Below are 15675 nucleotides of genomic sequence, written 5' to 3' on the forward strand. Positions count from 1 at the left end.
TTCGACCAAAATTATCATATGTAATCCGAAGGAGGGGGAGCACGTGAGTCACCGTCGACCTTTTGTTTTATCATCGCTTTTTATCTAACTAGAGCTATTGTCCGTAACCCTTGCTCGAAGAAGAAGGAGGTGTGATGGACGATGACTTACGATAAGACAAAGGGAAGGAGAGGCAGTGCAAGACACATGGCCGGTGGAGGTGATGATTGGTCTAGTGGGGCAACCAACGACAATGAAGAAGAGATAATTTGGATAGTTTTCAAATTAGGGATATGATTTAAAAAAAATCAAAATGAGGCTAATTATTTGGAAAATACAATGGTATATTTTTGAAAAATCACCCATAATCATACTAAGTTTATTATTTAGAATTTTTTTTAACTTGTGATAAATTTTTTTACTATTTATTTTCTCTAAAAATTAATAAAATAATATTATACTATTTATAATCTCATTAATGTCGATCTTATCTTCTTTTTTTTTTCTTTCCTTACGACTCGTACGATTGTTGCCTATATACCCTGTCGTCATTGACACTCATTCAATTTATGCTCCTTGGTGGCATTTGTCACCCTCTACTCAATGCTTCCTATCGTCGCTTAGCTCATGCTCCTTGTCTCTCCTTAACTCATGCTCCCATCCTCCTCCCCCCTCCCCCAAAATCTACACTCCTTGTCATTGATCGTCATCTCCTAACTTGCGATCTTCTGTAACCCTTTAGTCACATATTCATTGTCATTGATCGCTACGCCCTAGCCTATACTCCATAACTCCAATTATTACGCCATAACTCACACTCTGCTAATTGTCACCGCCTAACTTGTGCTTCTCACTATTGACGCTCCCCCAACCCATGTTCCTTTTTCATTGATGCTCCCTCCTTTGATGATATCACCCTACTCTTCTTCATTGATACTCTCCCCTCTTGTAATCCACGTCACTCCAAACTTTGTTAAGACTCCTCTTTCTGTTGTTGTCGACTTTACTAGCTACAAATAACATTGTTATTGATATCTTTCAACATCAATCGTTGACCTCCTTTGATGTTGATCGTCGCCCTCTTGATATCGTCCTCTAAAGAGGACGTAGAAATGGAGGAGGAAGAAAGAAAAACAAAAAGGTGGATAAAGAAGATAATATTTTTGTCTATTTGTAAAGAGATAATTTAGATATACTTAAAAATTATATATATATATATATATATATATATATATATTCTGAAAAAAATTACTCTTTTTGGATTTTTTTTACCCATTTCCAAAATTCTCAAATAGCACATTTTTTTTACTAATACTTCGAAATATCTCAAGCCACCTACTTATTTTTTATTATTTATTCTATGGATCGATCGATACATGAACCAAGTCATCTTTTATATTGCGTTAATACCATAGAAACACTATAATGTAGTTAAAAAACACTATGTGATAATATTTTTATACTACCTTACCATGTTTTCCTAGTATTACTAAAAATAAAAACTATAATGTTTTACTAGTATTGTTAAAAATATTATACCATAAGTATAAAAATCCTATAAATATAATATTTTTATAAAATTTATAAAAAATATCATGCAATAATATTTTTATACTATGTTATATTTTTTTTAATATTGCTGAAAATGCTGTAATACAATCTAAAAGGATTAGATGAACATTTCATACCTAAATGTATGTTAATTCATAGGTAGGCGTATCAGTATAACAACTATTATTTTGTACGTTTATCTGATATCAATAGTTAATAATTACTCCAAAAAAAAAAGTCAAAATTTTAGAACTCATCACACAGACAACAATATTTCTTATTAAAATACTTTTAAGATTTTCATTGAGGATGTTTTTCATAGAAGCAGGAAATTTCCTTCTTTTTTTTTTTTTTTGATATGGCATGAAGGTTTTGACCAACTTTATTGAACAAGGAATAAAAATATAATTATAGATATAATTATAGATTGTGGGATTTGGAGAATTTATTTATGGCTTATTCTTAATTGTCAAGGATTTTTCTCACATTGGAAAGAAAAAAAAAGCCAAAAAAATAGGGCTCATCATCACCGTCCGATCTCAACGGTGATCGCCAGCGATGACCTTGATCGCGTTAGTCGCGGATCTAAATCGTTCATCATGGAAAGCTTGGATCGAACGGTGCTGTGTTTCCGGATCACTGATGGTCCCTCAGTCCGCCGGCTCTGGATAAGTTATCTCTAGACGGCGGATCACGTGGTGGAGGCAATCGCAGCGGCCGTCTCGGCGAGCAAATTAGGGTTTCTTCGACGCCCCCAATCCCACATGGAAGGAGATTGAACTCCCCAAAAATTCTTCAAGATCGAGCGCAGCCGCGTACGGATCCGAGTGGAATCCTCTATTGTTACGCAAATCTCTGTCTTCTTTGGCTGAGATTTGGTGATATTATTGCTTTTGTGGCTGTGAAGCTTGATGGAGAGCATCGGAACTCTCAACCCTTCCATGGAGTTCGATAACTCTCAAGAAGGTGAGCTCGAACCCCTGATCCAAATCCAACCCCGAGAATGTGATCTCGACCAGCCCATCGCCGTCGACCCCCTGCACCACGATTCCATCGCCGTTCTCCTCGCTAACCAGCCGGAAGACTGTCCGGTCTCCGGAGAAGGGCGGGAGCTGGTGGCCGCCGCCGCGGTGGAAATGGAGGCCGTGGCCGAGGTGGCCTGTGGCGATCTCCATGAGCCAGCCATGGGAATGGAGTTCGACTCCCCGGACGCTGCCAGGGCCTTCTACTCCGCTTACGCCGAGCGCGTCGGCTTTCGGATTCGCAACAGCAAATCCTTCACCTCCCGGGTCGACGACACCGTGATCATGAGGCGCTTCGTCTGCTCAAAGCAGGGCCGGCCAACGAAGAAGGACCCCTTCGACCTCACCAAGAAGCGGCGCAACCGCACCTCCTCCCGCGAGGGCTGCAACGCCATGCTCCAGGTCAACCGTCGTGAGAACGGCCGGTGGGCCATCTCAAGGTGTGTGCTTGACCATTGCCATCCCCTCGGCGTCATCCCTAAGCAATCGCCTGCTGTCCAGAAGAAGCTAGCCAAGAAGCCTTGGGAGCTTCTTGTCTCCCCCGCCACAGAGCCACAGCAGAGTGGGCTAGGTCCTGGTGGTGGCGTGGCACAGAGCCTCCTGGAGTACTTCAAACGGATGCAGGCAGAGAATCCTGCTTTCTTTTATGCAATACAAGTTGACCGGAATAATTGTGTCTCGAATGTGTTCTGGGCTGACGCCCGAGCAAGGATGGCATATAGCTATTTTGGTGACGCAGTTGTTTTTGACATGACCTGTAAGAAGAACAAGCGCATGGTGCCTTTTGCAACTTTTACTGGATTTAACCACCATAGGCAGCTTATTGTGTTCGGTTGTGCATTTATGACGGATGAGAGTGAGGCTTCTTTCACTTGGCTATTTGAGACATGGCTTGGATTGATGAGCGGACGTCGGCCGGTGTCTTTCATCACTGCCTATAATGAGTCCATGGCGGTGGCTGCAAGCAAAGTGTTCCTGAATGTTCGGCATAGGTTCTGCAAGAGGGACATTTTTGGCAAGTGCAAGGATAAGCTTTCAGGTGTCTATTTGATACATCCTTCATTTAAGGCTGAGTTTAAGAAATGTGTGAATGAATGTGAAAGTGTCGAAGAATTTGATTCCTGTTGGAGGTCACTAATCGATAGATATAATTTGGAGGACAATATGTGGATGCAAGCCCTTTATGCAATTCGGCAGAAATGGATTCCTCTGTTCTTTAGAGGAACATTCTTTGGGGAATTTTTTGGGACTCCAAAATTGGAGACCATGCACAAATTTTTCCAGAGACACTCCATCACAACGACCACTCTGCGTGATCTAGTTTCTCAGTTTGATAAAGCTATGGCTGGGCAATATGAGAAGGAACTACAATCAGACTTTGATGCAAATCATACAAGGCCTGTTTTAAGGACTCCATCACCGATGGAAAAACAAGCATCAGAAGTTTACACAAAATCCATATTCGACTTATTTCAGGAGGAATTTGCAGGGTCGTCAGGATTTTTAAAGGAGAAAGTTGCAGATGGTGTTGAATATATGTATCGGGTGACTAAAATTGAGGATGACAGTAAAGCATACATGGTCACATATAATGCTTCCAACAAGCACATAACCTGTAGCTGTTTCATGTTTGAGTTCTCAGGCGTCCTCTGTAGGCATGTGTTAGGAGTGCTGATAGTAGTTAATGTTCTTACACTTCCAGATGATTATATCTTGAGAAGATGGACGAAGAATGCCAAAAGTAATGGTTTATCTTGTGAAGATCGTGGTTTATGTCAACGTAATTCTCGAAAAGCTTTGGCTTGGAGGTGCAATGATCTCTGTCGTGATGCCATTAAGTTTGCAGAGGAAGGGGCTACCTCAGCAGTAATATATAAAGTTGCAAAGGGCGCTTTGCAGAAGGCTTTTGCTGAAGTCTTAGCTACTAAGAAAGGTTCCTTCTTCAACAGACCAGGTAAGTTGTTATTTATTTAACATAATGAGCTTATTGTTGCTCATTGCATTAGACTAGTCTTAACAAAATAAATGAGAAGGTTACGATTCAATTAGCTGAAAGCAAGTAACTGAGTTGAGGACTGATGGTATGATTACCGAACCAGTCCATTGTTGAGCTTGGATATATTCTGTATGTATCTAATTTAACAAGGATCTTGGATTGGTCATGATTTATTAATTTGACGTGTTTAAGTAATTTTGTTCCATTGGGCTTTTGACTGCAGTGTAATGCAGCAGACTTGTTAACCCATATTAGTGGACCTATGACGTGAAAGGTCTTATAGTAACCATGTGTTTATTTTCTGTAAACTTTCTTCGTTGCCTTATAAATTCATTGAACTTATATTCATTGTTGTCCTCCATTTGATAATTTATATCAGGAAGGTGAAGTAATTTCCCTATGATAATTGTTGATGAGGATAAAATTTCTGGTGGTTGGCGAACTGATTAAAGAACAACTTCACTGCTGCAGTGCATATTGAGACAGTGATACTGGACATAATCTTGAAATGTGAGATCACTATTCTTCGTTTTTTTCTTTTCTCATGCACTGCAGTGTAGGATATTGCACTCTGTTCTTCGCAGAACATTTGTGAGGATGACATTCTACCACTTGATTGGTCGATTGGCAATAGTGCTGATTAATAAATATTGATCATTGGCTCTTTTTTTTTCGGTTTGAGACTCTAGTGATTAATTTCCAATATTTGTGCATCATGATATTTGTTATTGGGTTTAGAAACCTTGTGTTTGCCCTTCTGAAAAATGATGCCTTAAACTAAATATTGGGCTGTTGATGCTAGTTGCTAACAGCTTGTCTCATAGAACTGTTTGCAGACTAATTTACCTGATAATGTTTGAGATAAAAAATATATATATAGTTTAAGATGCCCTATACTTTGATATAGTTCGCTTGTTTCTAACTTCCTGCAAGACATGATGTGATATTTTTAAACTCATGTGCTTTCATATTGGAACAGTGTATATTTGGATTTTTCATTAAAATACAATATATTTTTCTAGTGGGTTTAATTCATCTAAAGGATTTCTTGAAAGGGTCAACAGGAATTTAGTATTCCATTCATGATATTGCATAACAAGAGGATGGATATGGAAGACGATGTCATGCTGCTATCGAGCTTGTTTTTACAATCTTTTATGATTGGTTGTCATTGCATTTGCCTCCTTACTCATCATATGCTAGTAAAGAAAACTTTCTTAACAATGTGTTGCTGCTGCTACTTCCTTTCAGTCTTGCTCATTTTCTAGTTTGATGCCAGGCTGTTATTTTAGTGCCAGACCAGAGTTCACAATAGGCTCTAGATTTGGAACATCTGACATGTTTTTCATGTGTTTGTCTGTTTGATGTGTGTTGACGTGCACTTACCTTATTACCTTTTAATTAACTCAGTAATTTATTGCTCCTTTGACTTTTACCTTTTCTTTTGATGTAACCTGTATATCTTGCTTTTCATTGGAGTAAACTGTGATATTTTGCAGTGATTACTTTACTAATAATCGAGTCTCACACCAGTATTTGTAGAAAAGGAAACCATCATTAAGTTGGAAGAAGTGCAATGGTATGTTCTGTTGTGGAGTTAGCCACATTTTCATGTTTTATATCTTTCAACTGTGATATTTCCATTGCCTGCATTGTTTTTTTCCTTTACTTGTTTGGCAGTTATCTTATTTATGTTTGGTACTTCTAGGTCTGGTTAGTTGATTAGTACATCTGAAACAATGAAATGCTGATATTTAGTAAACTTAGCTTGAACTTGTGCAAGTTGACTTGAGCTTGGCATTCACTGTTTAATAATGTGCAGTACTGTGCAATAAACTTAAATCGTAATATGGTTGATTGATTTTTGTAGAACTTGTACCCTAAAAGACTGTCATGTTTGAAACTGAACTTTTGGTTAATTGCTCTCATTCTGCCACAACTGCCTGTGTCATAATGGCTGGTTCCATGATGATGGATCACTAGGCTTTGTTTTTATAAGAATATGGGTTTTCATTTAACTGTGCTTGAAAACTAATTGTCTGACTAAAATTGTCAAATAATGAACCAGCATCTTTTCATATTAAACAGCTTATTTTGGTACCAATGCATTTCCTTCATGAATATGTCACTAAGAATCTAGAAGTCATCTGAGTAGCGGAACTTTTTCCTCTTCTAAAATCAGATGATTTTATTGAGAACAAGTGACAAGTTAGTTATGGTTATTCCACTATATCTAAGTCAGTTTCTAATTTCATACAATTATCTTCTGTTCTGGTTTTCAATTGGGAACTGAATAGTGTCTAACAAAGGCACATATATGCATTTTGCTTTTTATGGTAAGTGAATTGAAGATGAAGAGAGGAAAAAAATGACAAAAAAGGAAGGGAACTAAGAAACAAGGTTAGCTGGGTGGGAAAGAGGGACATATTGTTTTTTCATTTTTGGATAGGAAGATTTTCTGAATTTGAAGGGATTTGGATATTAATGCTATAACTAGCACTTTTACAGTTCACTTTCAAAACATTCATCTAAAACCACCTCTCTCTCTATATATAAACTCATTGTAAAAGTTTATCCATATCTGTGTAGTGTGATATTATCACTCTTTTAGAACACAAAATAGAATCCATATTGGTCTTCTTTCGTAGGTTTTAATATGTGATATGCATACATGCCCTCTAGAGCTTAATCCAATGCTTAGACTTGACACATCAGATCCTGGTAACTATATCAGCAGGAGCCACCAAATGGTTGTTGATGGAAACTATATCTCTTTGCCTCCTAATGCAAAGTGGAAGAGGACTTGTGTACATTGACTTTGCATCTGATTATTTGAGTTGGTCATCACATGAGAATTCAAGAGTATGAAAGGGGTTTTGTGGCCTTTCAACAAGGTAAAGGGGAAAAATGAGAGCAAGATAACTCCTTGTCCTGACAGATGACTTTGGGTCTTCTGGCCATCTATAATTGTTGCAGTATTTAATGTTCAAAGCAGTGGCTTTCGACTGGAGTACAGGAGACAGTTATCATATATCATCCAGTGTATTCTTTGTATTATATTTGATGCTTGGTCTGAATTTTAATATTGTGGAACCCTTGGTTCATTTGTAGACCTACTTTACATGATATGAATCTTGTGCATGCTAGCTTAGTAGTCCTTTTGTTCAGGGTTCGGCAACTACGATTAGGCATGTGAGACAATTGATATTTCTACAACTTGTATGTTGTCATTAGGTGCATAGCGATTGTTATTGCTTGACAACTGAGGGCATTAAAGAAACAGCAGATCTCATCCTGAGATTTGACCAACTGGTGATCCTTCTGGTTCAGCTACAGGCATAACAGTGATGCACAAATCTCATCATTAGAAGCAACTTCCAAAAGCTGTAGGATGATTGTCCATCGTATCAAAACGTGATACCAAGGTATTCATGTCCAGTGCTATTGGCTAGGTTCTGCTCATGTAACATATATTTAGGAGATGACCTAATTTAATTAACGGCAGTTTTGTCAAGCATCATTAACTTGTATGGCCGCTTTTAGCCCGATTGCTTTAGTATCATATTGCTTTAATATTACTTGCTGCAGATGTATCCATTCAGATTTTTCTACAAGCAAAATCCTATATGGATTTGGTTTTTTGTATTATCTGAAAATTACTAGTGATGACACCTTTTTGTATTTCAGTGATTCCTGTTCCACAGTGTCCTGTTTCTTTCAACCCCAAATGTTTGCACTCATGAGGGATTTGGTGAAAGCTTGGAGTTAGCCTGTTGACAGTAGTTTGTTTATGGACATCAATCCTACCACAAAATTATTGTGAAGTGTTTAAAGAATTTTATCTGCGGTTTGTTATAATATTTATTCTTTGCAATGCTGCACTTTGGCGAATGTTATAATGCTGGATGTGCCATGCTAGGAAAAGCTCAAGTAACTCTGGATATATATTTGGTTTAAACTGTGTGTGGATGAAGAGCTAGGATAGATAAAGCATCGGAGAAGACAGATGTAGAAACAACAGGGTCGGGATAGTAACAGCTGAGAGAGAGCTGATACAGCCAATGAAAATATTCCAGTGTAAGAAAATCTAACCAAATGCCTTCAATTAAGCTGAATACAAGCTTTCATGATGGATATGCTACCTCAAGTGTGCTGGGGATATGAGTTTTGTCTTGGACTATCTTGTCATTTTGTTCCTAGCACAGTTCCTTAGTGCTGTGCTACACCTGTTATGACAATGATTAACAATGTTATGATTATTTTTTAGAACATTAATCTTGGGGTCTAAAATATTATTTGAAGAAGATTGAAATTTCATTCACAATTTATATGTTGAAGTGATGTTATATCTGCTGCTTGCGTGACATAGACTCACTGAAAAGAACAACTAGCAGTAAGTATTAACTTTCAACTCAATATCTCTTTTTCTTTTGTCAAATATGCAAAAAAAGAAAAGAAAAGAGAAACACTGTAGTAACAGATGTTAGATGCCCAATCAGCTGATAGCTGACTTGCTTAACTTTATGCAGCTCTTCAACATGGTAGTAATTCTCTGTTGCTTCTATTGATGTGATGATGATTGGAAAGAGAAGTAATTTGTTAGAAGTGTTTTCATGCATATCCTTCATAACAGTGATATTTGCATGTATCTTTATATCATCTATATGAATTATGCTTGTGCATTCTACTGTTACCATTATTGTCATCAACATGCAAAAAAAAATCTCTATAGTCTTAATTTTGTCTAATGCACCCTTATGATTAAATGATTAGGCCATTGTAGATTCCGCAGTCAAAATTATCTAAACCTAAGCAGGGAAAATTTACAGATCACTTAGTACAAGTTGTAGATTTTGTCTTAATTTTCCATGACGTTAGTAGGTTTAAATATACAAAAAAATTTCTTATTTTAAGGAAAGATACATGCATAATAGTTCTATTTGAGAATTACTCTTAATTTTCCTTTCTTTATGGTCAATCGTTTGATCGTTAGATACGTTTGCATTCTAAATGGAAGCAAAAGCAAAACCCTAAATGCCTTGGCCTATTGCACCAATAAATTTGTTGAAGAATATGAACGTGAATATAAATCTTATGAAGGGTATTTGTGCAAAATATACAGCAAGAATTCTCTGGAAATGTCCCTTACAAGTACAAATATTATATTATGTAGGGTTGTATGTGAAAAAGGACAAGCATTATTTTGCTCCTTGACTTCAAAGGTGTCAGGTCACCGCGGTGAGCAGAATCCTTCAAATTATTAGTCGATTGGTGAAGGAAAAAGAAAAGAAAAATAAAAAGAAAATAAGGTAAAAGAAACACTTCAAAACCGTAGCCTACCTTTTCCTTCTTCCTCTGCTCTCCTCTCTTCTCTCTCTCCCCCTTCTTGATCGGATTCTCCCGCTATTGGAAGGAAACCGTAGCCCTAGTCGGTGAAGAAAACCTACTTTTCTTCTTCTTCTTCTTCTTCTTCTTTCTTCTTCTCTGTGTGTGTGTGTGTGTTTTCTGGCCTTCGAGGAGCCCTTTGGTGGCGAGATTCGGCTTCCGAGTCGTCGTTATAGTCCAAGAGGAAGGTTATTCGGGCATATCTGGCGTAGGAAATGGAAGGGGGTGCGGGGGGCTGCAATCAGCGGTCGCCGGAGGAGGTCTTTAGGGATTTCCGAGGCCGGCGGGCCGGAATAGTCAAGGCTCTCACAACTGGTACTAACAAAATCGATTTTTTTTCCTGTCTTCTCTCTTCAGATTTGCCTCCTTTTACGCAGGTGATTTTGTTCAGTGATTGCTCGGAGTAATATTGCTACTTATTGCTCTTTTTTGCAGATGTCGAAAAGTTCTACCGGCAATGCGATCCTGGTGAGGTCTCTCGTTCTTGGTTCCGTCCTTTGACGTCAGCATATATCATGGAGTTAAGACGGTTCTGGTCCCGCTCCCTTCATTTATCTCGTGGTTTCGTTGAAGAGGAAAGGGAGGAGAGTGAGAGAGAGAGAGAGAGAGAGGGTAGCTTCTTTTTTTTCTTTTTTTCTTTGTCAGAGCCCAAGACCGGACTATTTTTAGTGGCTAAGATGTTGAGTGCCTTTTGCTCTTTTTTTTTTCTTATTTGCTTCTTGTTTTCTTAATGGTTTTTCGGAATTGATTCTTATTTGGCATTTTCCTGGAAAAAATCACTTCTTTCTTGGTTTTCCACTTGAAGCCTCGCCTTGTTTTATTATTGTATAATATCTATATTTTAGTTATCCTGTTGAGGGTGGAGGGTTTTTAGGTGTGAATAGAAGAAAAATGAGGCCTAAAGTGGGTTAAATGAAAAAAATGAAGGGCCTATTTGGGAAATCGCTTATGTACTTTTCTTGAGTTTTGTTTTACTGCCATCTGTTTTGGATTTGCGTTTTAATCCTCTGAATCTTTAATATTGCATACTAGTCCCTAGAATCTCATCAGGCTTTTCATGAGGCCTGATGTAATATGACCATTATGCTATATTGCTTTTCATGAAGCAAGAGAATTCTTTTGGCTTTTCGATCTACGTCTTATGAGAAATGGTTGAGAGATGATATGATGCACTCTTTTATGTTGTTTATACGGTTTCATGATGCATCAGTAATATGAATGGAAGATAGTGTTGAAGGAACATGTAATGCTCTTTTTTGCACAGTGAGGTTCATTGTTAATCATGGGCTGCTCTTCCAAGGAAATGTTCAACAATGGTTGACTGGATCAAGTGCCACAATAAGAAAGGAAAAGAGAAAAAAGCAAAATAAAAAATAAAATTGTCCAGAAAACATATATGAGAGATAGGTTCGATCCAAAAGGAACTTTGGTCGGCTCTTCAACCTAGATTATTGTGCAACTTTAAGGTTAGGTACACTCAGTATGAGTCTGGCAGTAGGCACAGAGGCCCTAAATGGAACAATGAAGGATGGGAAGTGGATCTGACTAGAATAAAAAATAAATTCATGGAAATGAAGAGGGGGACAAAAGGAAAACCGAAAGGAAAATGACGACCGGAATGGAGTTGTGGAGGAGAAATGCATCAGGTTCATGAGAAGATGGATGCTTTGAGAATATGATAACAAAATAGTCACTTCAGAAGCTAATAGTAAATTGACCAAATTAATCAATAGTTAAAAAAATTTTTATTGGATGACAAATATTCCATTTTTATTTTTTCAGGACTAGGTAAATTTACCCTAAGGATGCATATGAGAGGTATCATGCAATTGCAACATCTAACAAATGGTATTGATGACCTGGAGCTTTAATACATAAATCCAGAAGTCTTTAGGCTAAATATCCATCTTTCTTGATAACTATTATGCTTCAAAATTTAATATCAAAAAATTATTATTTTTTACTCATAGGCATTGAATCGATCATTTTAAACATTGGTTGTAGCTCAAATGATGTACCGGATTGTTATATGAAAATAAAGAGTGAAGCATGTTCCATAACTTCATTTGTACTGTTTTGTCTGCTAGAAAAATTTCTTAATTTCTAAAATGTTAGAAGGTTTATGCTTCCATTATATTTAATTATCAACTTTAAAGTTTAAACTCATTGAGCTTTATGACCATCAATCTTTGCAATAGTGCAACCGCTCGATTTTCAATCTTCCAATGAGATAAAGCGATGATCATTGGACATGAAAAAATAAATAAAGATTTCCTTTTTATTTTTATTTTTAGAAACATGGAGATCATTATGGTCCATAATGGACTTGGACTTCTAGCTGTTGCCTACTTTTAAAATTATGCACTAGATGAGAAAATTTTATTTCAAGGACAAAGGTGTAAACCTGCAGACTCATGGAAATTAGTTTGGATGAAAATCTATTGCGAAATATGTAAAGATTGAGATTTTTTTGCAGAAAAGGAGAACTTATGTCTATATGGACTGCCTAATGAGACGTGGGAAGTGAACTTGCCAGCTGAGGAAGTTCCTCCTGAGCTTCCAGAACCTGCATTAGGCATTAATTTTGCTCGGGATGGAATGGATGAAAAGGATTGGTTGTCGCTAGTTGCAGTTCATAGTGATGCATGGTTGTTGGCTGTTTCCTTTTACTTTGGGGCACGCTTTGGTTTTGATAAGGAGTCAAGGTATTCTCTTTTCTTTGAGTTTTGTTACTTTCAATTAGCAGTTTGTGCTATGACTATTACTAAAGCTTTTGCCTTTTACCTAAGACTTCCAATCCCAGGATGTTTTTCTATTGTGAAGTCTCTATACTTCATTGATGCAAGTAATTTTGCCCTTTTTAGTTTTCTGTTCCATTTTAGACAAAGCACTTGAGTGAAGTCTGCTTAAAGACACTGATCTTCCTTAATTTTTTTTTATTCTGGCATGAAATTTGAAATTGTATCAGGTTTCTCTTTTTTTTATTTTGTCAGGTGTTAGTCATGTTCCTGATTACGCTGACACTTTACAGAATAACATTTGCATTTGGGTTTTGGTTTGGGCTCTTACCAACGACATATATTGTTAATTAAATAAAAATTTGAGTCAAAACTGAATATTCTGATTAAACTGGTATCATAAGTTTTAATCCGAGCTGAATGGCATTTGAAGAAAAGGAGAAAATTGATTGCTGAGAGCAATTAAATGATATCTTTTGTAACTTCTATATCAATATTTTTGCGGTTCTGTTTTTATAAATTTACCAAATATACAGCTATAACAACCATGACAACTACAGCTGTTCTTCCGAACTCTTTGGGAACAAGTAGTTTTATCATTTATGTGAATTGATCTTTATATTGTCTGCTTCTTTTGTAAACATTCCGTATCTATTTTACCATAAGGCTGTATGTCATTGCCTATTTGCAGCATTTGCAGAACTTATATTGTTAAGCTTATTGCAATAGTTCTTTGCTAATGCTGTGAGCTTCTAGACTGACACAAGCCTATTTTATTGGACAAACCAGAGAACCCTCATGCAGGAATGGATCTGAATTCTGGATTTCTAAAAGCTTTAAGAAGGATTTTTTTACTGCTTTTTCACTACATGTAAACTTGCTTTTTGTGAAAATTGATAGTGAATTATGATAATAGATTTCTGGTAATATTTGGGCCTCAGTTTTCATAATTCTGACATGGGGTTGCATTATCTTCGTAAATCAAAGCCCACTAAATACGCCTTACCTTCTATGGCTCAATATGTAGCTGGGATTACGATATGAGAAGTAAATCAAAGCATAAACTACTCCATTTTGGAGGTTTGAGTTATTCATATCCTCTGTTTGTGCTGATTGAATTATTTGTTTTTATCAAAAGTGAACTACATATATTTCTATATGCTGGCAATCTTGGAGCTAGATTTGGCATGTTGGGGAAGGTTATAACGCTGGCTAATTGCAGGGATTATTTTGGGACTCTTATGAGAGCTATTAAATATTGTTTACTTTCTTTTACTATTGCATCTAATTTCCATATTCTACCAACCTTCACTTTCCCATGCATAATCTCAATACCATGCTGTTGCACTGTGTTCATAATCTGCTATTTGTATTGACCATTCCCTGCTATGTGAAACACCGAAAGGTTTCTTTCTCCCTTTTTCTCCTTTGTTCTTTTTGGATTTGTGCATGTATACCTTGAAGTTAGATCATCAATCCTGCAAGGTAAATAATGCCTTCCTAGCTAATGATTTACTGAACTTCTAAACATTCTATCTTGGATAGATTCTGAAATACGACCATTGGGAGCATCCATACTTCCCTGGTTTTATTTATTTATTTATTGGGTTCTAGACATTAATTACATCGAGTAGTTAATATACGGCAGATTGACCACCATATGAAGTTTTAGGTTACTGTGCTTAGCATTTTAATCAAAAGACCATCACAGAAACGCATCTGCTGCTTGATATGTTGTTAGCCTGTAGATTACATAACTATACTTCCATTTAGCATTTTTATTAGAGACCTTAAGGAAAACACATCTGCTGCTTGATATATTGTGCCGCCGCTATAATTTCAGGAAGCGACTCTTCAACATGATAAATGGTCTTCCAACCATTTATGAAGTTGTGACAGGAATCACCAAGAAAGAATCGAGAGAGAAAATCCGTAATAGCAATGGCAAGAGCAACAAGTCTGGTTCGAAGGTGGTCTGAGTGATTGCTTGGTGTAAATTGTCGCTTTATCATTGATATGACAATTTACTTTGTCTCTTACTGGTGTGTACTGCATTGTAATTTCAGCCTTCAAGATCATTTGAGTCTCATGCAAAGGCCACAAAGATGCCTTCACCAAAAGAGGAAGAGAGTGAAGGAGAGGATGTGGATGAGGAAGAGCATGGGAACACTTTATGTGGTGCCTGCGGGGACAACTATGCCAATGATGAGTTTTGGATTTGCTGTGACATGTGTGAAAAATGGTTCCATGGAAAATGTGTTAGGATCACGCCTGCACGGGCTGAGCATATCAAGCAGTACAAATGTCCTGCATGCAGTACCAAGAGAGCCCGACCTTGAATGAACAGGAAGAATGTGTTTTTTGTTTTAGATATATGGGGCTTCAGAAGGAAGAATCATTTTGGATGCAGCGGTTACTGGGACTGCATGCTGGAGTCTCTATGATCTTATCTTAGACTAACTTAATGTTATGTTGGTGTGACAATTGCTTGTTGTTTATAGTTATTAGTATTTAGCAAACTGGACCAAGTGAATTGTTTATATTTTATTTTGTATCTGAACAAATCTTAACTTTCTTATGCACTGCTTCCTGTAGATAATCTATTTCGTTGCTTTTGGACATGCTATCTCCGTAATGTATGTTCTATCATCTGAAGTTCTGTTTTTGGTAAACAACTAGTTTCAGCACCATAAACAGTCAATTAATGTGCTAGTAAGGTTCTGCAAACACATATTTGTAATTTGGGCATGCATAACATCCATGACTAGACCGCAGTAGCCAATTGATGTTAGCGAATTGGTGTTTCAGATTTGTGAACCTTTATATGCGGACCATGTTTTCCTTAAGAATCCTTGTATTGGAGATTCTCATTTTTGTTTTCCCCATCTCTTGCTTATTCGGCACTTGTTGTGAATTTTGTAGTTCATAAAATTATGATTCTTCATGTTCTCTGTAAAACTATGACTGAAGGAAAACTTGTTATATATTTTCCTTCTGTTATTTA

The 15675-nt window shown here is 37.0% G+C and overlaps 2 protein-coding genes across 8 annotated transcripts; both read left to right on the forward strand.

Moving 5' to 3' along the window:
* The first annotated feature begins 2208 nt into the window (after positions 1-2208).
* On the forward strand, positions 2209-8785 carry LOC103989354 (protein FAR1-RELATED SEQUENCE 9). 7 transcript variants are annotated; one of them, XR_010497598.1, is made up of 5 exons: positions 2209-4506; positions 4928-5058; positions 6048-6127; positions 7783-7973; positions 8236-8785. XR_010497598.1 is itself a non-coding variant. In XM_065156273.1 (2 exons), the coding sequence occupies exons 1-2, from the start codon at positions 2442-2444 to the stop codon at positions 4933-4935; spliced, it is 2073 nt and encodes a 690-aa protein (XP_065012345.1). In that variant the 5' UTR covers positions 2209-2441; the 3' UTR covers positions 4936-7699. The 7 variants fall into 7 exon arrangements, 1 of the variants encoding a protein (XP_065012345.1); XR_010497601.1 differs by lacking the exon at positions 7783-7973 and having other exon boundaries at positions 8236-8783; XR_010497597.1 differs by lacking the exon at positions 8236-8785 and having other exon boundaries at positions 7783-8234.
* Positions 8786-9843: 1058 nt separating this feature from the next.
* LOC135639343 (PHD finger protein ALFIN-LIKE 8-like) lies at positions 9844-15290 on the forward strand. Its single transcript, XM_065153065.1, has 5 exons — positions 9844-10248; positions 10369-10401; positions 12410-12638; positions 14515-14641; positions 14738-15290. The coding sequence occupies exons 1-5, from the start codon at positions 10149-10151 to the stop codon at positions 15008-15010; spliced, it is 762 nt and encodes a 253-aa protein (XP_065009137.1). The 5' UTR covers positions 9844-10148; the 3' UTR covers positions 15011-15290.
* Positions 15291-15675: the final 385 nt, after the last annotated feature.

The sequence above is a fragment of the Musa acuminata genome, chromosome BXJ3-6 (assembly GCF_036884655.1).
Source record: "Musa acuminata AAA Group cultivar baxijiao chromosome BXJ3-6, Cavendish_Baxijiao_AAA, whole genome shotgun sequence".
Classification (NCBI taxonomy): domain Eukaryota; kingdom Viridiplantae; phylum Streptophyta; class Magnoliopsida; order Zingiberales; family Musaceae; genus Musa; species Musa acuminata.